The sequence below is a fragment of the Manis pentadactyla genome, chromosome 4, assembly GCF_030020395.1.
Source record: "Manis pentadactyla isolate mManPen7 chromosome 4, mManPen7.hap1, whole genome shotgun sequence".
NCBI lineage: Eukaryota > Metazoa > Chordata > Mammalia > Pholidota > Manidae > Manis > Manis pentadactyla.
Window position 1 is genome coordinate 101,087,051 of NC_080022.1, and position 20,356 is coordinate 101,107,406.

General features: G+C 53.1%; 2 protein-coding genes across 8 annotated transcripts; both read right to left on the minus strand.

The window, feature by feature from the left end:
* Positions 1 to 515: 515 nt before the first annotated feature.
* On the minus strand, positions 516 to 9,078 carry LOC118927955 (probable transmembrane reductase CYB561D1). 5 transcript variants are annotated; one of them, XM_036916683.2, is made up of 3 exons: positions 8,811 to 9,078; positions 8,152 to 8,189; positions 516 to 7,575 (listed from the first exon to the last, which is right to left on the minus strand). In XM_036916683.2, the coding sequence occupies exons 1-3, from the start codon at positions 9,061 to 9,063 to the stop codon at positions 7,072 to 7,074; spliced, it is 795 nt and encodes a 264-aa protein (XP_036772578.2). In that variant the 5' UTR covers positions 9,064 to 9,078; the 3' UTR covers positions 516 to 7,071. The 5 variants fall into 5 exon arrangements, with proteins under 5 accessions (XP_036772578.2, XP_057356541.1, XP_036772575.1 ...); XM_057500558.1 differs by having other exon boundaries at positions 516 to 7,623; XM_036916680.2 differs by having other exon boundaries at positions 516 to 7,623; positions 8,678 to 8,899.
* A 1,196-nt stretch (positions 9,079 to 10,274) lies between these two features.
* Positions 10,275 to 19,665, minus strand: ATXN7L2 (ataxin 7 like 2). Of its 3 annotated transcripts, XR_005031018.2 has the most exons (13): positions 18,917 to 19,665; positions 16,951 to 17,016; positions 16,467 to 16,571; positions 15,851 to 16,061; positions 15,291 to 15,577; positions 14,609 to 14,691; positions 13,982 to 14,235; positions 12,968 to 13,166; positions 12,707 to 12,828; positions 11,440 to 12,232; positions 11,040 to 11,104; positions 10,724 to 10,861; positions 10,327 to 10,418 (listed from the first exon to the last, which is right to left on the minus strand). XR_005031018.2 is itself a non-coding variant. In XM_036916677.2 (11 exons), the coding sequence occupies exons 1-11, from the start codon at positions 19,041 to 19,043 to the stop codon at positions 10,404 to 10,406; spliced, it is 2,262 nt and encodes a 753-aa protein (XP_036772572.1). In that variant the 5' UTR covers positions 19,044 to 19,662; the 3' UTR covers positions 10,275 to 10,403. The 3 variants fall into 3 exon arrangements, 1 of the variants encoding a protein (XP_036772572.1); XR_005031019.2 differs by lacking the exon at positions 16,951 to 17,016; XM_036916677.2 differs by lacking the exons at positions 10,724 to 10,861; positions 11,040 to 11,104 and having other exon boundaries at positions 10,275 to 10,418; positions 18,917 to 19,662.
* Between the last annotated feature and the right edge of the window lie 691 nt (positions 19,666 to 20,356).

Consider the following 20,356-nt stretch of genomic DNA (forward strand, 5'->3'; position numbering starts at 1 on the left):
TCCACAACAAGGCATTAAGGTAGACCAGGGGTCAGCAAACTTCTCTGAAGAGTTTGCAGGCCACACAATCTTTGTTACAACTACTCAGCTATACTGTTGTAGCAGGAAGGCAGACACAGATAGTACATTAAATGAATGACTGTGGCTCTGTTAAAATAAAACTTTAAGGACATTGAAATTTGAATTTCTTATCATTTCAACATGTCTCAAGTGTTTTCAATCATTTAAAAATGTAAAAACTCCTATAAGCTCACAGGCCATACAAAACCATGCAGGGGGCTGATTTTGGCCAGCAGACCATAGTTTGCCAACCTGATGGACAGATTCTAAAAAGAAATGTCACATTAACAGGAGAGCTTTCAAATTCCATGACTTGGGCTAGATCCTGTAGATAATTCCTGGATCCCTAGGGAGGAGGGTTGCATCTCAGCAGAGTTCTCTTAAAAGTCTAGATTAAGCCTACTACCTGTACTATGGAAAAACCTTGGACTAGGTTAAAAGAAATGGAGAACAGGTCACTTGCACAGTATTTTAATTATTACCAATATATTTTCATGTAAATGGTAACTCAGTTTGGCTAAAAGCATATTCATCTAATGGGCAGACTGATATTCATTGACAATTTAATGTGTCCTAGGCATTGCACAGAACAGAGAAATGCAGTCCCCATTTTCTTGGTACAGACACGGCCCACCCCGAACCAGATTGGGTTCTATTAACTCTTAGCATGCACGTTCTCTGGCTGCTCTCTTGGTACTTCTGGAAGGGGGTTATCATGATAGATCCAAAAGGGGAGAGGAAATGGTATAGGGAAAACAAATTAAAAGAATCAGAATTTGAATAATTATCTAATTTCTTACATTGATAAAATCATAACCAAAGGTTTCCTGTCTGGAAAGCTGTCTTTTTCTCCTCATGAGGAACAACCAAAGTGGTGAGAGAGAGAGAGGTACCTCACAGCCAGCCATACCAGACAAATCAACCTTGGCAGTCAATGAAATGGCAGATGTTGATGCCAGAGTGCCCCCCCCAGTCTACATTTGTATAGCAGTTTTCATCTTTTCAAAGCAGTTTTTGTTATGGCTGAGTTTGGCCAAGAGAGTGAATCTGGTAGAGGACAGGTCTCGGAAGACTCCTAGGAGCTCTCCCCTCTGTTCTGGCCCATGCCAAGCCCTGTCTTTGAGACTGAAAAGTTTTCATCCTCCTCTCTCCATCATCCCAAGGAAGATGGCTACATCTCTTAACCCTCCCCCTCTCTCCATCCAAAGCCACAGGTTCCTAGATTCTGGCCAAGATGTGCAATTCTGTCTGCCACTCTTACAGTACTTTCCCGAGCTCCTCTGAGGTGGCACTTCAGGGGACTGGAGACTATTATGACAGATGCCTTTTAGAATAGAATAGAGTTTAGTGGATCAGCCAGTCTAGGGTCTCTTTCACTGGAAGTCTCAACTCCAACCCTTTCTGCAACTATAGTTCTTGTACCCCATATCTTGTCTCCCAGATCACTGGTGAAGCTTCGCCTTACCCACAACATTGCAGGAAGGGCTCAGGTCTTCAGTGGGGTTTGGCTACAGTGAGCCTATGCTGGATGCTTCCTCTCCTGGGGCTTGAGAGAAGAAGGCCAAAGCAGCTGCCATGTCGAACCCCTTCATCAGGTTTATACACCCAGGTGGAAAATATAAATTGGTAGAGGTACTTAAATCTGCCCTGAGGCCTCCCAATCTATGTCGGCCTGGTTATCGTCCCAGAATCAGAGAGAGTGTGAAACCATGTACTGAGAGAACCAACCTTCCTTAAGCCCGGACATGGAGCACTCCAGGGACTTCCAGGCACTCTACAGCACTGGCATGCACAAGGTAAGAGTCACTGACCCTAAAGTTAGGGGGAGGTGTGTATGCTTGTGTGTGTGTGTGTGTGCAAACATGCAGGCAGGTTGGGGAGCACTGTGTAGCTGGATAGAACTTTGTCCTGCTTTTCCCTCACCTCCCACTTTCCCTTCACTTGGCTGTAGTTTGCTTTAGGTCTAAGCAGAAAGGCCTAACCCAGACATGGACATCCTTAGAAAGCACTGTGACATAACTGGGAATCTGCATTAAAGGGTACTGGGGGCTCCTCATGTATACTCAGTGAAACAGTTGAATCCTCTGGTACCCTAGAATAGCCTGAAATAGCTTTTTAATCTGCTCTTAAGAGAGGTTTTAAAAAATCATCTGGAAAATTCTGACAACAGCAGGTGGATGAAAAACTGGGACTCTTATTTCCTGCACAGTGGTGACTAGCCAAGCCTGCTGGGTGGGTGAGTAGGGAAGGGGAAGGTGGTCTTACTGGAGGTACTCTGTGTCTACTTTAAGCTTGGCCCAGTACTGGAGACAGTCTACTTCAAACTGCCCTCCAAGGCACCTCTAGGGCACTCTCCTCCCATCTGGCAGCTGTGTCTTCTCTGTGCCTATGCTGGGAGAACTGCTGAAGCAAGGCCCAATGCCTGACTGGCATTTCATTGCTGGATCTCAGGAGAGAAAAAAAAGAAATTAAGATTTAAAAAATGAATACTGAGGTCTCTGCACTGCTGTTGTTCCTGCTTCTATGTCCACTCCAGGCAGACTGCTGGCTGTTGTCAGAAAAATGGAATGGGAAGTATCCCTCCCCTAATTCAAAATGTAAACAGAACAGCTTTCACAGTATGTGTGCGTGTGTGCATGTATTTTAATTCTAATGAAGTCCTTTGAGGAGGAGGGGACTCTCAGATCTTACTCTAAGAGCCTGAAACAAGAAAAGGGAAACCTGTGAACAAGCTAGGGGGCCATGGCTCAGAGCTCTGCATCCCCAGTGCCCTGCATGAAGGCCTGAGGCATGCACTCCTCAGCCTGTGACCACAGGGGAAACCAGAGGGTAAGGGAAAGCAGTGTTGTGTCCATTACTGTTGCCTCTCCCTTCCTGGCTTATCTGCTCCACTGTTCCCTCAGAAGAGCAGAATTAGGTGGTAGAGATTTAGACAGACGTGTGACCAGTAGCTCCACACTAAGACCAGCTCCAGAAACTTCAAGCTGGACTTGGGGGATAACTGCACTCACCTTCAGATTTGTACTCGTCCCCATGACTTGAAAACCCCAGGCATGCAGCATGCAGGGCAAGGTTCACCAGAGTCATCGCCTTGGTGGCAGTCCTGGATGAGAACTGACCTTGCATCTGGAAGGAGGAAATGTGTCTGTGTTCTTTTACAATTGCCAGCAACAAAACCTCTCTTGGACTTGGGTCCCCTAACCAGCATTATCCATAACTGTTTATTGCCTCCTTGAAAGAAGCATGAAACCAGGATGAGTGAAAGAAAAGGACAAGAACATAATACCACCTGTTTGCATTTGGTTAAACTACAGTGAACTTTCCAATGCCTGTTAACATGCATTCTTTCACATAACTCTCACAGGCTTGTGAGGTAGGTGGAGCAGTAGGCGATCTGCCCACGGCCACACCAGTGTTAGGAAGAGACTGCAGGTTTCCTGGCTTCCGGGGCAATGCACTCCTCACTGCATGTTATACCAGCTCTTTCTGCCCCCCAGATGGAGGGGCAGCAGGGGCACTAAACCAGACACCTCCCTAATCCCTAATCCCACAGAGGGCCAGCAGAAATGCTGAGGTCAGGGCTTCAGGACCAGGGTTGTCCTCTGGAGGCCACAGGTAAACAGATGGGCAGTACTACAGGTTCAAGGTCAATGCAGAAAAGCATACACTGTGTTCTCTACATCTTGATCTTTTCAGGTGAAAAGTCCATATTGGTTTACTCAGGGGATTCTCAGAGCCCACTTAAAAAGGAAAAAAGTCTCATGCCACAGCTGGGAAGTGAGACTTATGACCCCTCCTCCAGTCTCCCAGTGCCTCCCATTCTTTTACACTCTATAGACCAGGAAGAGGGGGAAGGTGAGGCTGATTGACTCAGCCTGCAAGTGCTTAGAGATCTGGAGCTGAACCCCAGCACTGTTCAGCTAATGATAATTATTAACTCTGAACAGGCCTTGGCACAGCAGCCAGCTGGCTCAGGGAGGATGCCTGGATCTCCCACAGTGAGGTTTTAAAAACAAGACCCGTAGCAGCCACGCATGGGGGTGGAAAGGTGGGGGCAATGAGAAAGAAGGGACAGGCCAGTGTCAGGGAGCAGGAGGAGTAGTCTGGCCTGTGAGAGGGTGGGGAGAGAGGAGGCACAGGCTGCCCAGAGACAACAGCCTTCCTTTGATGCAGCTGACAAGCCAAGAAAGTGAGGCTGAAAGACTTCACTGGGCACAGAGCTCCTGCCGTTCAACACCACCCTCAGCCATGGTGGGGCTCAAGGAAGGGGGAGCTATAGGAGAGATGGGGTGGGGAAGGGACATATGAACCCAGAATGGTAATCCTATTACTCTTTAGATTTGGATACAAAATCATCTATATTTCTAATGTCCTCAAGGTTGAGTTTGAATATTATCATATTTGGAATTAGGACTTAGTCTGATATGCAGATCTGTGCAAATGACATGCAATTTTTAAATTTTTATTTGAGCACCCTGTTGTTTTTTTTCCTAAGGCAAAACAGGCTGACTACTAGCAGCTTTCCCTAGCCAGGGGATAACGGCAAAAGGGCAGCTGTTTCCTTCTTCCCCAAGGCCTCTGCCTCACTGCAGAGGAGGCCAGCTCCTATCCCAGATGGGGAGCTACAGAGGTGGAGGAAATGGTGCAGGGAGGAGGAAAACACAAGCAAGAGGCATATGTAGCCGGCAGCCACCGGGGTCTCAGGCAGAGGAAGAGTGCCTTGGCACTGAGGTCCCCAGGATGTGAGGGTAGGTGGTGATGAAGGGAGCCCTGCAAAGAGGGGAGAGGACGGGAGTGAAGTCCCCCCCACCCCCACCCCCGACAGTCTGCTCAGCCAGGAAGAAGGGCTCCTCCTGGTGACCTACTCACTATACTGCAGTCAGACTGGCTAAGCAGGAGACCATCTTTGCCCTCCTCTCTGCCCTGTGCCCCTGCCCTCCAGGCTTACTGGTCAGAGAGGTGACAGTTGGGGCCTCTTCTTCCTGCAGAATATAAATGACTTTCCCCTTCCTCCCAGGGCTGGGAATAGACATCAGCTGGCACTGCCCACGCAAACTGCTGGCTGTCAGCCCGCCTGCCCACCCACCAGCCCCCGCACCACCTGGGAGGAGGCAACACCTCGGGCAGGCTCAGGCTTTATGGCATTGCCTGCTTGGCTCTCAGGGCAAGCTGTAAACCTTACTCTGCCTTCTCACCCTGCTGCAGACAGGGTGTGACGGGGGAAGAGTAAATGGAATTCCTGATCAAGTGACCTTATGTGAGAATCTCCTCCATGCAGCCCCAGTAATCATCTCTTCCAAACTCAGACCACACTGGATAGTTTGAGATGTGAGAGAGGGCAGTGAAAGAGGCACAATCACCCTCTGCACAGCAGGGGCCCCCTTTAGATGCCCAGGGTCTAGAGAGCTCCTGGGAGATGCTATCTAACCCAGGAGGGTCCTAATGAGGTCTACTCAGAGGACATTTCTGCTCTTACAGTCTCCATTCCTGTACTGTTGAATCATACCAACCTCCTTTTTCTGAACCACCCAGAGAGGAGGTCTTGAATCTTTGGAAGACCTGGGACATCCAGAATACTGCCATAGAGGAATCTCCCCACTGTTCCTGGATCTGGAGCCTTCCAGATTTCCACTGAGCTGTCCCTACCTGCCTCAACACCAGCTTTCCTGGCTCAGCTGTCCTCGGTCCTTGCCATGATCTATGGAGGTCCCTTCTCCCCAGCTGAGTCAGAGCACACTTAGCCGGTCTGGCTTCCAGCCCTCACCACCAAGGGCAGTCTGGGGAACTACTTTCAGTTTGGAACAAGGAGGAGTCTCTGCAGGGAAGAAGGTCTAGCCCTCTTTTGTCAGCTGGCACCAAACTCAGCCCCTTCCAGGGCCAAACAGCTGGGAAGAGATGACAACTGAAGGAAGCTTAGCTGACAAGGGGAGAAGAGGAACCAGGAGGACTTTGTTTTCCCTAGAGCCCTTCTCCACTTCCTTGGCTCTTTGTTCTAAAAATTTTGGAATAGTTCCATGAAGCTATGTGTTAAAGGCAAGAACCCTGAGCCCTAAAAACAGCAAAACATGAGATGCTCAGGACTACTTTACCACTGAGAATGGATGTCAAGGGAAGGAGCGCACCTGTGCCCTGCAGCCCTCAAGCCCAGATCCTGAGGGCTGAAGGAGGTTCTTAGCTGGGCTGAGAAGCCGAGCCCAGAGCCATAGGCTTGGTTAAGCCAATGCCTTTCTTCTCCTCCAAAAAGCTTTAAAGTGACTTAGTGCCTTTACTGTCTTATAGTTCAGGAGACCCTCACCTGGGTGCCTTTCACAGTGCCTGATTCCTTGTGCCCTACTCCACAGGCCAAATCTGCAGATTCCTGAAAAGGCCACAAGAGCAGCCCTGTCCTTCCAGAGGGGAAAGGGGATATGAATGTAAGAATTACAACCTGAGTCTGCTGAGTGGTCCAGCCTATGGTCCAGAGCTGGGGGAGTGTTTTGTGACATCAACCTGGCAGGCACTGAATGCGGGAGGTTGTTTAGAAACACTCACTCATTGCACAGATGAGGAAACAGGCCCTGAGACACAGGACTTGCCTAAAGTCGCACAACAGAGCCTAGGAGGACTACAGCCCATGTGCTCTTTCTATTATACCACACTGCTTTCTCACAAGTGACCCAAAAAGCCATAGCTACCATTTATAAGGTACAGGAACCCAACTCTTCATCAGGCACACAAGCACAAAATGATTGCCAACACCATTGCCGCCACCACCCAACATTTCTGTCTCCCATTAAAAGTGGAGACTTCAGCATCAAGCCACCCATCACCTTCCACTTGCATCCAGGACACTTCCCCATTTCAGCCCACTGAGTCATCCATCAGCAACAGTGGTTTCGGTTTCTGCAGCCCCTGACCCAGCTAATAAGTACAAACACGCTACCACTTCTGACATGGATCCCTTGAAGATGACCAGAGGAATCACTTAAGTCCAAGGCAAGTGTCCCACTGAGATTCAGAGTTCGGAGGAACTCACATTTCCATTTTCTTTCTTGGCAAGTAGGAGCTGGAGATCTGGTGCATAATCACTAATGCAGGATAAAGGGGCAGCATCAGGCACAAGTACCAGGCTACACCTTTGATCTGGGCCTGGAACCACACTGAGGACATGCCCAGGAGCACTGTTACCGTAGCCATCAGGTAGACCACAAGTCCACACGTCAGATGGTAGAGCTTGAGGCGAGCCACCCTTGAGACCCTGGCTGCTCGGGGACAGAGGAGGCAGAGTCCACACACTGCCTGGCCACCAGTGGCCAGCAGTGTCAGAGCCCCTAACCAGCTGTGCCAGGATACCAGGTGAGGCAGCTCACTGCGAGTCCTGCTGGAGATGATGAAGCCCAGGCCCAGGGCTGCACAGAGGATGGCTAGTGTCTGTCCTGCCCAGTGGAGTCGAATCCGGGCCTTTCGGGAGCAGAAGAAGAACGGCGAGTGCTCAGGCGAGAAGAGCAGAATGGCCTCAGCCATACAGAGGCAGAACTGTGAGCACAGGAGAGGGCCAGTGAGCCTCAAGCCCAGCTTGGAGGCCTAAGAAAAAGGAGGTGTCCTCATACATCCCAATGAGGACAAACAGCAGAGATAAGAACTCCCACCAGGACCTCCTGCCTCACAGGTCAGCATTTCTGGGCACAATTGGGAATCAACACTTGAGTAGAAGTCTTATCATTCAGGCTGACATCCATGCCCACCCACCTCCTAAGACAATGACTTGTATTGACAAATGTTAAACAAATCTTAAGTAAATGTTAAACTTCCTCCTAAACTTTGCAGGGGAGTGGGGGGTTAGGTGGGAAACGATTGGATAACACCCTTCCACTTCCTCCTTTCAGGCCCTAGTGGAGAAAGAAGCATCTTCCACACCCTCCCACCCCCTTAAACCACCTGACACTACCTACTGCCCAGCCCTCTATTTCCCAATCTCATAGATTGTAAGTAAGATTGGGCCCTGTTTCCCACACCTCTCTGAGCCTTAGAAAGGCTGAGCCTTCCCAAGGCTGGACGTTTCCCCAGGGGCATATCCAAACAAATCAGCTGCAGAAAAAAGCCCAAACTCACCGCCAAAGCCATGAATACAGGGTGCCAGGAGAAAAGACCTAAGAATCAAAGAGAACAGACTGACGGCTGGGCACCAGTTTCTGCCCCTGTGGCTGGCTGGAGCCCAAAGATTCTGCTTACAGGGGAAATGTCGGGGTACTCTCCCCAAGCCTAATCAGGAATCAGGAACTTAGGGCAAAGAGACCTTACGGTGAGCAACCAAGAGGGCGCACACACCCCAGTGTAGCCCTCACCTCAAGCTGTCAGCCCAGTCCTAGAAGGGACCATGGCCTCCCTCCCCTACTCCGATCCTCCATGAGGAACTCTGCTTATGATGAACTAGTGAATTCAATTCAGCCGTCTGCCTTTGGAACCCAGCAGCCCAAGTCCCGCCCATCCAGGGCCCCGCCCCACCATGCCCTTACTCCCCTTCCACAGTCCGCCCCTCCACTGCCGGGGTCCCCACTCCACGTTTCCTAACACTCCCAGCGCGGCCCCTCCAGCACCCAGCTCCGCCCCCTTCCCTGGCCCCGCCCCCCTCACTCACTGGTTCCTGGCCGGGACAGCACAGTCAGAAAGATGGTGAATCCCAAAGTCACCAGGTGCGCCAAGATCCCGCTGCCTCTCCGCAGCCAGCGGGTCAGTCTCGGCTCCCTCGCTGAAGCGGGAACCAGACCTACCTTCAGGGGCTGCATGGCTGTGCGGGTCCGGCGCACACTCCCAGCTGCCAGAGTGCGTCTTCCGGACTTGCAATCGCAGAGGCGGCCGCGGCCATGGGAGAGGCCCCTCCCCGGGGACGCCGCCGGCAGTGAGGTGGATCCTCCCACAGCGCCCTCTGGGGGTTGGGGGGAAAGCGCGCGGGCAAGGGAGAGCCCCGAGGGAAGAAGGAGATGGACAGCTCCCAGCCCACCTTGTTTTTTCAGCCAACCTCATTTTTATCTTTTTGTCTACAAGAACTTATGTCTCAAGTAGCCTATGGAAATTACATTTATGGCAACTGACTTCACTTGAACCCCAAATCACAAACTTGGTACACTGAACCAAGAGTGTAAAACCAGTGTTTTTTTTTTCCAGGAATATTGGGTTTCCCTTGCTGCCCACTCTCTCCTGCCATCCCTATTCTGTCTTAAGTGAATTAAGATCCTTACCTGCCTAAAAGCAAGGAGACTGAAAGGAAGGACAAGGCCAAAAAATAGTGCCCTGTGCCTGGTGAATTCTGATTTGAGGACCAAAGGAGGAAAATGCAAGTCTCTTCCCCTCTCTGCACAGTAGCCATCTCAACTGGGATGAATGAAGAGCTAGGGTACCCCCCAGCCCTTGCCGCCTCCACATCACCTGCTCAGCCCTGAGGAGCCAGGTGATCCTGAGAGACCAGGGCCTCCCACACTCCCACTACCTCCCACACCAAGGGAAGTTCTGTAAGTGATCATACCTTTCCCCTGCCTGCCTCCAAAGGCGTGGCTCAACTTAAGAAGGCCTACATGTGGAGAGGCTGCACGCCTTCCTTTAAGGGCAAACCCAGAGGCCAGGGAGAGATACACCAAAAAAGGCTGTCACACAGAAATCAGGGACATTCTGAGAGCAGCTACCAACTCAATTCAAGCTCCCCCAGTGGTTGAGAAGATAAGGCTGCTAGTAAGGCACAGAAAGGGCAGGTAACACTGGAGAGACTAAATCAATAATTTGGGATGGTGGCCCACAGCTACTGGAAGACCAGAAAAAGACCAAGGGTGGCTCCCATTGGCCCTGATGGCAAAGATCCAAGAGTAGAGCCAGAGGTGTGGCTCCCCTCCCCATGCCCAGTGTCCTTTACCAATGGACTGGAATTGTCTCTGGGATAAAGATTCTGGTGAGCCTTGCTCACTCAGAGCCACATACCGCATCAACCTATCTGGAGAGCGGATTCCCCCAATGATATAAAACCCAACCATTTCCTCATCGTTTAAAAGGACAAAAATATATGAGCATGAGACTTTTGCAGGCAAGTAAGGGGAGCTAGAGTCTGGCTGCCTATCACCCCAGCTTCCCAAGGTATAGCTGGGGACAGTAAGGAAACTCATTTTATTACATTTTTTCCCTTCCTTTTCTGTGTTTCTATTTTTCTATTTTCTTAGCAGCAACAGAACAGGAAGACAGTCTTGAGGTATTTTAAAGAGTTTTTTTTTTCTTAAAAAAAATAATATAAAGTTATAAAAAGCGGCAGCAGCCTGGGGCCCAGATCTGGAGGGGAGGAGGTGCTGGCGGCTCCATCGCAGTGAGCAGGCACTTTCTTGTTAATGGGCTTTAGACTGCAGGGAGACAAGAGGTAAGACACAGGGTCAGGCTGGGGCCTACAGGTCCTCCTATCCAGTGAAATGTGTGGACCATTAGAGCTAAAGCTTGATTTCTTCCTGCTGGCCTGTATGTAAAGCTGGGTAAGGGGAAAGATGAATGCCAGCCCACAAGGGGCAGCCTGGAGAACATCCATGCATATGTGCACACACACACACACACTCAGGCCCTCTCAAACTCACTACTGTCACATGGGTACCAGTGGAGTTGGTATGCATCTGGCCCATGCCTAAACTAGGAGAGTATCACCCCCACTTCTCACCTCTAGTAAGTCCCTCCTGGCCGAGATCATATGGATAACCCATAGCATGCTACTCCAGGGATCCCATCAGAAGAGGCAAATAAACCTGGCTGCGGGTTTTACCAGAAACCCTGGAGAAACTGCCTGGCACCTGAAAACCTGGAAGTGGGCACATGTGCAAGGTGGGCACATATGCATATGTGGACACTGTGTCCCTGCCCCTTCCATGCCTTGATGCGCAGAAGCAGAACCAGTGAGCAAGACAAGCCCACCCACCCTGCTGCCCAGCATGTCAGGCCACAGCTCAGGGACCCAAGCTCAACCCCACTGCCCAAACCTTTCTTATCAGAGCTCATGGAGTTCAACTTCCTTTCCTTCTGGGGACAGAGGTAGCTCCAGTTCCTGGAGTGAGGACCACAACCAATTCAGAAAGTGGCCCTTTGACTAAAGCAAAAGCAAGGGTGGGGGAAGAAGGGAAGCAGCTTCTCCTTAACCCAAGGGAGAGGGCTGGGGATAAGGGAGGGCCCATCAAGCAAAACCTGGGGTCACCTTATGAAGAGCTGACCCACTTCTCTCTATATAAAATGACCCAGGAACTCCCTTAACTTACCCTTTCTTCCCTTCCCTGCACAAACATTTACTTAGCCCCTTGTCTGTGTCAGGTTCCCACTGTGTGCTCCACCCTCATCCATCCTGATGCTTCCCTGGCCATGTTCTTTAGGGAGCTGGCCTGGTACCTTCAGTGTAGAACACTTCTCCTCAAAGGCCATGGCTGGACCCGGCTTCTTACGGCGCACAGAGCAGGCCGCATCAGTGGGGGCACCAGCCTGGCAGTGCTTGGCCTTCACTGGCCGGCAGTATGTGGCCAGGTTTTTCCGCTTCTTCACTATCTCCTCCTCAGAGAGGCAGGTGGTTGGCAGGGCCTTGGTTGGCTGTCCAGCTGCTCCCTGGCTGTCCAGCTGAGTTTTGACTGGTGTGGGGGACAGATGGGGGGAACCCCGACAGTCCAGGGGACCTGCCCGCTTCACTCTTGGCCCCACTGTCCCATTAAGCCCCATGCCAAGGGCTGTTTTAGTCTTGGCGGAGAGACCCCGGCAGCCCGAGGGTTTGCCTTTTCCAGGGGGCTCGAGGATGCAGGTCCGTTTGAAAGTGGTGGGGCCTGGGGATAATTTTCGCTTTCGAGAAGGGGCCTCCACCTCAGCCCCATCCTTGCCTTTGGATGACTTGCTGGCCTTTGAAGGTGGCAGCTTGCTGAAGGACGGGGATGGCGTGTTGGCAGGCAGTGGTGAGGTGATGGCCTGGCTTCCGCCCATGCACTCTGCCTGGCTGCAGGCAGCTGCCACACTGGGGGAGCCTGCAGGGTAGTTGGGGACAAGGCTGTCCTTGGTGGGGGGCGTGGAGGCTGGGTAGGCAGATCTTGGGGGTGGGCCTGGAAGACGGGGGCAGCTGCCCATAGAAGATGGGCTCAGGGGAGCAGAGAGGGGGGAGGTAACAAGGTGGGATGGAGGCTCGGCCGCTGGTGGGATTTTCCTGCCACAAAAGGAGAGCCTCACTGTGATACCAAGCAAACAAGAGGCCTCCCACCAACACACCAGTCCCTGCCACACCTAGGAACAGCCCTCAGAGCCCTGGCATTGCTGCCATCTGCCGGGAGACACTGGAACTGAGCATTAGGAAGAAGGTAGAGGGACGGGCAGGAATGAATGAACTAATACAGAAACCATTACGAACCCCACTTTAAATCTGTTTGGGCATCTCTTAACCCCAGTAACCCAAAGGCACCGGAAGTGATGTTTAAGAGTAGAGATTCACTCCCAGACCACCCATTCTGGCCCTGCCTTAGCCCAGCTCCAGACTGCCAAGTTTTCCCACCTCCTCTTCATTCTAGCTGGAGCCTTCCTGGCAAACAGCCAAGCCACATCTATAGGTATGTGTGAAGAATTAGGGCTTCTGAAGCCCATGTTTCTCTGAGGCCTGGGGAGGGTCTGGGCCGAAGAAACTCACTTCCACATGTGTGAGCTGAGGTGTCGTTCCAGCATGGAGCTCAGTGCTGAGCAGAACCGGTCCAGCCGGCGGCTAAACACGTAGCATCCTGGGCTCACTAGCCGGCTCCCAAAGGTGCAGAACTAGAGGCAGAGGACGGTACATGATCAGTGGGGCCTGCGATGCAGGGGGACTTGCACACAGCATCTGACTTCCCCGCCACACTGTGGGCCAGGAGAGCTGGGCCACCTCATACCCCTGGTCCCTGCCCCAGGTCCTTACCGCCTGTGGCCGTGGGGGCCGGGTTGCATAATGGCAGTCAGTGGGGAGGTGGAAGTCATCAGATGTCCCCTCCTCCTCACTCTCCTCGCTGGAGGCCTGGGCCCCAACCCGGGGTAAGGGGAAGGGGAACAGGCCTGGGTCCCCATCACCACCACAGGGGCCTTCATCATCCAGCTCACTCTCAGAGGAGGCCTGGGACCTGGAAGGGCCAAAGGGGAGGTGAAGGTGATGTGATGGGTTGGTGTGGGGTGTCCCTGAACCCACCAAGCTCAAAAAGCCAGGGCAGACACTCTGCTGAGAAACCAGACAAAGAGGAAGGAGGACAGGAAGAGAGGGAACAACAGAGCTCACAGAGTAAGAGTCAGAAAGATCAGAGGTCACAGCTCCCAAGGGATTCTCTCCTGGCTCCTTCACTTCCCAGGCCCTGCCTCCTCAGGGGGAAAATCTGCTCCAGATTTGCCTCCTCCAGAAAATCTTCTGAGTTTAAGTGCACCCAGCTCTGGTCAGCCCAGTGAATTCTCTCAACCCCCTTCTTGCATCACATATTCCTTTGAGCCTGTCTGTGAGCTGAGCCTGTTTCACATCTGCCCTTGTGTTACAGGCAGAGATGCATGTATGTCTCCTTCAGCAAGGCAGGCTCTCCCTGGGGTCCAGTGCAGCCTCTGCACACGAAGGGGCCAGTGAATGAATACACAGTAGGACTGCCTCACCCAGGACCCTAACCCTTCCAGCTCCCCAGTTACAAGTTTTAGCCTGTTGGAAGCAGCTGGGAAAATGTTTGTAGCCCAGGTGTTGAACTGGCACATTACAGAGGCTGGGGTACTGTGGTATGCTTGGTTAGGAACAAGGAATCACCTACTTCCACACCACTGCCAAGGGCCCCAGGGAGCCCCCCACACTCAGAGTAAAGTGAGTAGCATCTTCCAGATTATTCCCTGGGCCTGTGTCCAGGGTCTCCTGAAGGCTTGGGGCCAAGTATCCCCAGGGGAGATGGGGGCTGGATCCTGGACGTACCTGGGCAGTGCACAGTACGGGTAGGTCTGCTTGACACGAGCAGAGAAGTTGCTGCTGGGAGCAGCTGCCACTGCCACAACCTGGACTGAGGAGGGGGGCTCCTGGGAGGGGCGCTCGAGAACTGGCTCCTTGCGTCCTGGGCTCTTCTCCTTAGGAGACTCCCCTTTGCGGGAGTTGGCCTTCAGCTCTGCCACTAGCACATCAAAGTCCTTGGCCCGGCCCTGGACTTCCCGACGCTGGTGCACCGAGTGGATCTAGAATAGAGCAGGGTGGAGGGGTGGGAGAGCTGTGTGAGCTGAGCGGGGGGAGGGGGGGGCACTGGAGTGTTCTGGCCTGGGCAAGCAGAGAGGGTAGGGGGTGACTGTATGAGTATCTTTGTTTCACGGACCCCCCCAACCCCCAATCCAGGGCCAGAACCCTTGTTTGGGGTGGAGTGATCTGGAAGCCAACCTCTGCCTGCTACCGCACCTTGGGCCCACTGAAGGCAGCCTCCTCTCCCCTTGCCTAATCTGGGCTTAGCCCCCACCCATCCCTTGAGCTGGATCTGGGATAACATCTCAGTTCCTCTCCTTGCCCAGGGCCCATGTGTGTGCTGTTCTCCTGCACTGCAGTAGGACTGGTGGTTACCTTGCAGGTCAGCAGGCGAGTACAGATCTTTTTGGTCTCTGGATTTATTACCCCACACTGCCTGTTGAGATCACACTCCTTCCCTGTGGGGAAAGCAGTTCCTATGAACCCTGACGCCATTTGTAAGAAGCCCACAGCAGGGTCTCACCTCTTCCTGCCAAAGGCCTTGGAAGAGCTGGGCCTGAGACAGAAGAGCCTCTGGCCCTCAAGTCTGGCACTGCAGCCTTCCAGAGAAACTTCTGCTGGGTGCAAGAACCAGCCCTGGTTCCCATTCCCAGCCCAGGCACTCCTTCTGGGGACTCCAAGCCCAAAGCAGGGCAACACGTATCAACAAACAAAAACAGTCACAGGCACCTGGACGCCAGTGAAACCAGCTGTGTCTGGGGCCTCAGATCTAAGTAAGAAAAGAGATAAGGGTCAACAGCCAAAGGTGAGGAAGAATACTTAATCTACTTGAGCACAGGCATCCTTAGCCTTGATCAGGAGACCTGGGCTGGGGAGAAGCTTCTAGAGAACAAGCAGGTCATGTGTGTGTACACATCAAGGGGTGACCAGAGGCTCCTGTACCCTGGTGACCTGTGATGGCCAGGCATACTCCTTCTTGACCCCCCCTCACAAAGGCCCAAGGACAAAGCAGTCTAAAGGAGCCCCTTCCTGACCCCCTAAAACCACAACTACTCACGAGCCATCTTCCTGTGGGTTTTGGGGGGTAGCCTGGCTCCACCAGGCTCCTTTTCAGGGGAACTGCCTTCAGCACAGCGAGTGGGGCCCTCGCCGGGGGTTATCTCCATGTTCTCTCTGCCAGGAAGCTCTTTAGAAGGGGGTGCCATGAGGTTTTTTCCAGGTGAGTCCTTTGTGAGGCCAGCCGGCTGGCTGAGGAAAGCAGAGGGTGGAGCCACTCTGATTCCATGTCCATCAGGCTTCGGAAGACCGGACATCTTCTCCAGATTCACCACAGGCACGAAAAGGCTACACATGGAGAGAGGGTGTGGGCCTCGGAGGCAGGGAGGCTGGGCCTGGGCCCTGGACTCTAGCCCAGAGCCATCTCCTTCCCAGCCTTGAAACTTGGGTGGGCTCCAGCAGGGGTGCAGAACATGGGGAAAGGGGACCCCCTATTCCCTGGAGCACATGGAGGAGAGCTGCAGAGAGATGGCTGCCTCCTGCTGTGAGCAGTTCCATCACACCGCAGCTCCCTGGGCTAGGGTCAGGGTCAGTCACAGGGAGTCTTCAGCCTCTCCTTACCAGAGGTTGTCCTTCTGGGTCTTCTCAGGAGGTTGGTGGCCACGGCTCCGGGACCCCTGGCCCTTCTCCCTGGAGGAGGTTTTGGTGGAACCTGGGGCCCTACAAGCTGGGCCCTGCCCATTCACTACATGGCATTTCTGAGAGCTGGCAGGGGCTGGAGGTGGTGGTGGGGCCCGGGTGTAAAGCTTGCTGAGGGGCCCATGTCTTCTTTCTGTCACCAGGAGGTGGAGAGAGTAACCAAGGTGAGTGCAATCAACTGCCTCCTTCCCCACCCTCCTACCCCTGCTCACAGACTCATGATAGAGAATCTGGAGTTTCCAAAGCTTAGATTTTTAAATTTGCCTCCTTCTCATTTGAGTGTGAGCCTTCAAGACTAAAAATTCTAGGATGCACCTTCTTCAACCTCTTAGCTCTTCTCTTAACTTCACCAGATGCTAGCATTTGCTCAAACAATAACCCTGACATGCTACAGTCCTCTGAAGCCAGCCCCCCCAAGGACCTTCTGATCCCCAAGGCCTCCCTCCAATACCCATGTGACCTCCCAACAGACCCTGCCTCGGAATTCCATGTTCTACCTTCCCCTGACCCTCTGTCTCCTCCCTAGAGCTCCCCTCACCGCAGTGCTTCTGGAAAGCTTGAGGCTTCACCACTTGGCTGCAGTGGTTACACACAACCAAATAGAAGTCGTCATGGGCAGGGCAGTGCCCGAAGATGGACATGTCTGCAACGACAGAAGCCCTGTCACTGGGGCTGGGGACCCCAGGGTTTCCCTGTAAGATCAGAGAGCACTCCCACCCACTACTACGAATTCTGACACTTCCCCTCCCAGCTGACATGACAGACTTCATGCTGGCTTCTGTTTCCAGAGTTCAATCTAACCAGTCCCTGAGAATGTGGGCTCTCAGGTGAGTGGGTACCGATAACCTATGATTAGGATCTCCCACAACAGGTTACAGGAGCCAGGGGAATGGGCTGACTCAGACCTATCAAAGTGAGGATCCCCAGACCTGCTGCTTCAAGCAGCCACCTGGTATGTGGTACACAGGGGAAGGTGGTCCTGCCTAATCTGGGCCCCAGCCCTATTGTATGTTGACTCCCACCTTCTTTAATGAGGGTCATGGCATCCAACTTCTTCATGTTTTTGTTACTCTCCTCCAACTCAGCCCCTGGAGGAAAACACAGCTCAGAAGGACCACCCCCTTCCCAGAAGCCCCAACTCCTAGCCCTTCAGGGCCTGCAGCCGAGCAGTATGCAGCCTGTACTTCCGGACAAACTCCTGGTGCCCAAGGCCACTTGGAGAACCTTTCACTGGGTCATTCTCAAGGGCCCATTCTTCCTTCACCTCCTACCTCTGGAATGAGCTGGCTCCATTAGGCAGGATCCGGCAACCTTTCTATGGACCTTTCACTCCAGGGTACAGCTCAGGGTTCAACTGCCACCTAGCTGGGCGATTGTACATAAAAATTATCTCTTTTTCTGGGCCTGCTTCCCCATTTCAATGGGAAACAGTCCTTAACATATTTTACTATAGATCCCTGAGTCCCTTCTTGAGATTTCTCAGGTGGGTCCTTTCCCCTACTCTGTGACATCCCAAACAGATACTTGCTCAGGTCTGCATCCCCATGAATTCAGTTTTGTTCCACCTGGGCTACCATGGCACTGTCAAAGTTATACCCAGCTTCTCAGGTCCTGCATTGATAGGAGGGCCACAGAGCAGAGAAACTGCTGTCTTGGGGCCCTTTGGCATCTTCAAAGTCCCCTTGGTCAGCTACAGAAGTCCCTCCTGTCCTTAGGGGGGCTTTGGGCAAGAGTTGCCCTTGTACCTCAGTTTCTGTGTTGATGACAAAAACATAGCTATGCAAAGCAGCTCTTTCCCCATCCCCCTACCTTTCTCCTCTCCCCTCCCTCCTCTACACCCCCTCCCTGTCCCTTGGAAAAAAAATCAATCTGAGTCACCAAACCCGTCTGATTCCATTTCCGGTTCTCAATGCACCCAGACCCTGACAATGGCCCCATCCTTGCCCACCCACCATGGGACAGTCCTGGGATGGCCCAGGCTCCCACTTAGGTCTGCCTCTGACACCTACTAACAGATCTGTTCCTTTGTAGGGTAAGAAGATTATTGACAATCTTATATAATCTCCAATATGAGGGGTGGTGGGTTAGGCATGTAAGAGACAAGAAGCGGCTCCCACTCTAAGTCTGTTAAAATGCAGTGATAGACAGAACTAAACTGAGTCGGACATCTCAAAGGAGAACAAGTGTCATCAGAGACGGCTCCATGTGGTCTCCTCCTCCATCTCGTCTCACTTGCAAACTTCTTCAGGGGCATGATGCCTACTGTCACCCCAAAGGCCACGAGGCCAGGTGACCTCTGGGGCCCAGCAGAAAAAAGATGAGCAGAAGGGGCTGTCAGCCCGCTCACCAAATGCATTCAGGGGCCTAGAGAAGGTGGGGGCTAGGGGACAGAGCCAAGAAGCAGGGCAAGAGGCCCAGGAAAGGACGGAGGGGTTGGAGGCATGGGTGGATGGAGAGAAGGAGGGAGGAAAGGAGGATGGATAGATAGATGGACTGACAAACTAATGTGGAGAGGGCGGGTGTCCAGTAACTGCAGCCAGCAGGCAAACCGAAAAGGTGCAGGAGGCGTAGGGCAGGAGGCGAAGGAACAAGGAGGGGTTGGGAGGGGAGCACAGAAGTGGGGTGCGTGGGAAACACGTGGAGAGGACTGTTGCGGATGGGGAAAGCCCAAGGCAGGTGCAGGAGAAGCGGAAGGTGGAGGACGGCAAGCAAGGAGAGAGATAAAAGACAAGCAGATGTGGGGACAGGTATTGGGCACAGGCAGAGCAGAGGTGGGCAGGGTGGGCTGAGGGAATGAAGACGGCGCTAGGACCCGGAGGCGCGAAGCTGGCAGAGAGGGCGGGCACTAGGACCCAGCGGGTCCTTTGTTTGGGGGGCCGGGGAGCCGGACGGCGGCTCCCAACGGCGGCTCCCCTCTGCTGGCGGGGACCCGGAGCGGGGGAGGGGAGACGTGATGGGGTCCTCGGACTCTAGGAGAGCTTCACTCACCGTCAGCCGCGGGCAGGTCGGCCCGCTCCACCCACGAACTCCAGCTCTGTCCCGCGAAGTCATCGAGATTCGGCACCCGCCGCTCCAGTGCGGCCATTGCTGCCGTCGCGCGTTCACGCACCGCCATCACCGCCGCGGACGCGCGCCCGCCCCGGCGCCGCTGCCGCGCGGCCCCCTCCCACCAGCCCCGCCGCGGGCACGCCTGTCCTTTCCCTCCCACCTTTCAGCTCACTTCGCGCAAGTGCAGCACAGGCCGCCTTCCCAGCACACTCACTCGCGCATTGCCTTCTGGGAAATGCAGTCTTGGAGAGGGTGCTGTTGCCTACCGAGCTTGCTGTGAGAACCCCTCTGTCATGCACGATTGCAGGGAAAAAAGAGACCAGAGCCCCAGGTCCTCCACGTCTAACCCTCGTGTATACATTCTCTGCGCTATCAGCGCACTCTCCCAATCTCAACACACACACACCCCAGCCCCAAACCTCTCTCTGCCCAAGACGCCCCTCTAAGCCGTGCCTCCGCCAGCGGGCTGGCGCCCCTTCCCGGGCTGGCGGTCACGAAGCGACTTCGTTCCCCTGTAGATCGAATAGGGTAGGTGCAGGGAGGTGGGCGCTGTGAATCAGAAGGGCAAGGGGAGGGAGTGTGTAGGATGTGCTGAAGGACACAGGGGTTGGAGTGGGGGAGGGTCCACGGCTCTCTAGTTGTTCCTCCGCTGTGGGAAACAAACCCACGCTGTCCTGACGCAGCGCAAAGGGTTGGAAAGGCGTTGTCTGGGTTTGGGAGGACTTAGCTGAAGCTGACCGAGATCACCTGTCAGGATGACAGAAAGGCTATCTCCAAGTCGGAACTGGGGTGGCCCCGAGGCTACTGGTGTTTGCAGCATCTCTGCTGATGCGCAGAGCTCTCTCCTCCTGAGAACCACAATCTATAGATACCCTGTACCGCCTCTTCCTAAACCCTGGCTGGACCTTGACTGCATCCATCACTTTGGCTTCTTTTTCTAATGAATATTTTTTTCTGCTGGAAGGGCTGCTACCAGAGCTTCGGCATAGGGAGATTTCTCATCAGATCTGTCATTTTTCCTTGCTTTGGCCTGGAAAATACCTTAATCATCCACCTCTTTCTTCTCAGCTGATAACAGGTCTTCCCACCCTCACACAAGCAAGAGACAAAAGCCCCCCCCCAACACACACATACACGCACACATCAGTAAAGAGATACTAATTCTCTTTTCCCTCCTCAGCCCCTCACACCTCACCCCAGATTCATTCCTTCAGCTAAGGGGAAACAGAATTGGAGGCAAATAAGATCTGGGACTTCAAGACATCAGACTTTCCTCTCATTTTCATCCAGGGAAGGTTTAAGTACTTCAAGAATAATCTCTGAGAGCAGAGATTCTTAACCCAAAACCCAGATGATCCCTAGGATGTCCAGGAACCTGGT

What these genes read in the sequence shown, in the direction of transcription:
- LOC118927955 (XM_057500558.1), bottom strand. Translation starts at nt 9,063, where the DNA reads ATGAGGTTGGCTGAAAAAACAAGGTGGGCTGGGAGCTGTCCATCTCCT. An exon ending in CAGCCATGCAGCCCCTGAAG is followed by an intron (nt 8,190 to 8,810) that starts GTAGGTCTGGTT and finishes TTTGATTCTTAG; the next exon opens with GTCTTTTCTCCTGGCACCCT. An exon ending in CTGTATTCATGGCTTTGGCG is followed by an intron (nt 7,624 to 8,151) that starts GTGAGTTTGGGC and finishes CCTTTTTCTTAG; the next exon opens with GCCTCCAAGCTGGGCTTGAG.
- ATXN7L2 (XM_036916677.2), bottom strand. Translation starts at nt 19,043, where the DNA reads ATGGCGGTGCGTGAACGCGCGACGGCAGCAATGGCCGCACTGGAGCGG. An exon ending in GGCCCCCACGGCCACAGGCG is followed by an intron (nt 12,829 to 12,967) that starts GTAAGGACCTGG and finishes CTCTGCCTCTAG; the next exon opens with TTCTGCACCTTTGGGAGCCG. An exon ending in CTCAGCTCACACATGTGGAA is followed by an intron (nt 12,233 to 12,706) that starts GTGAGTTTCTTC and finishes CTTTTGTGGCAG; the next exon opens with GAAAATCCCACCAGCGGCCG.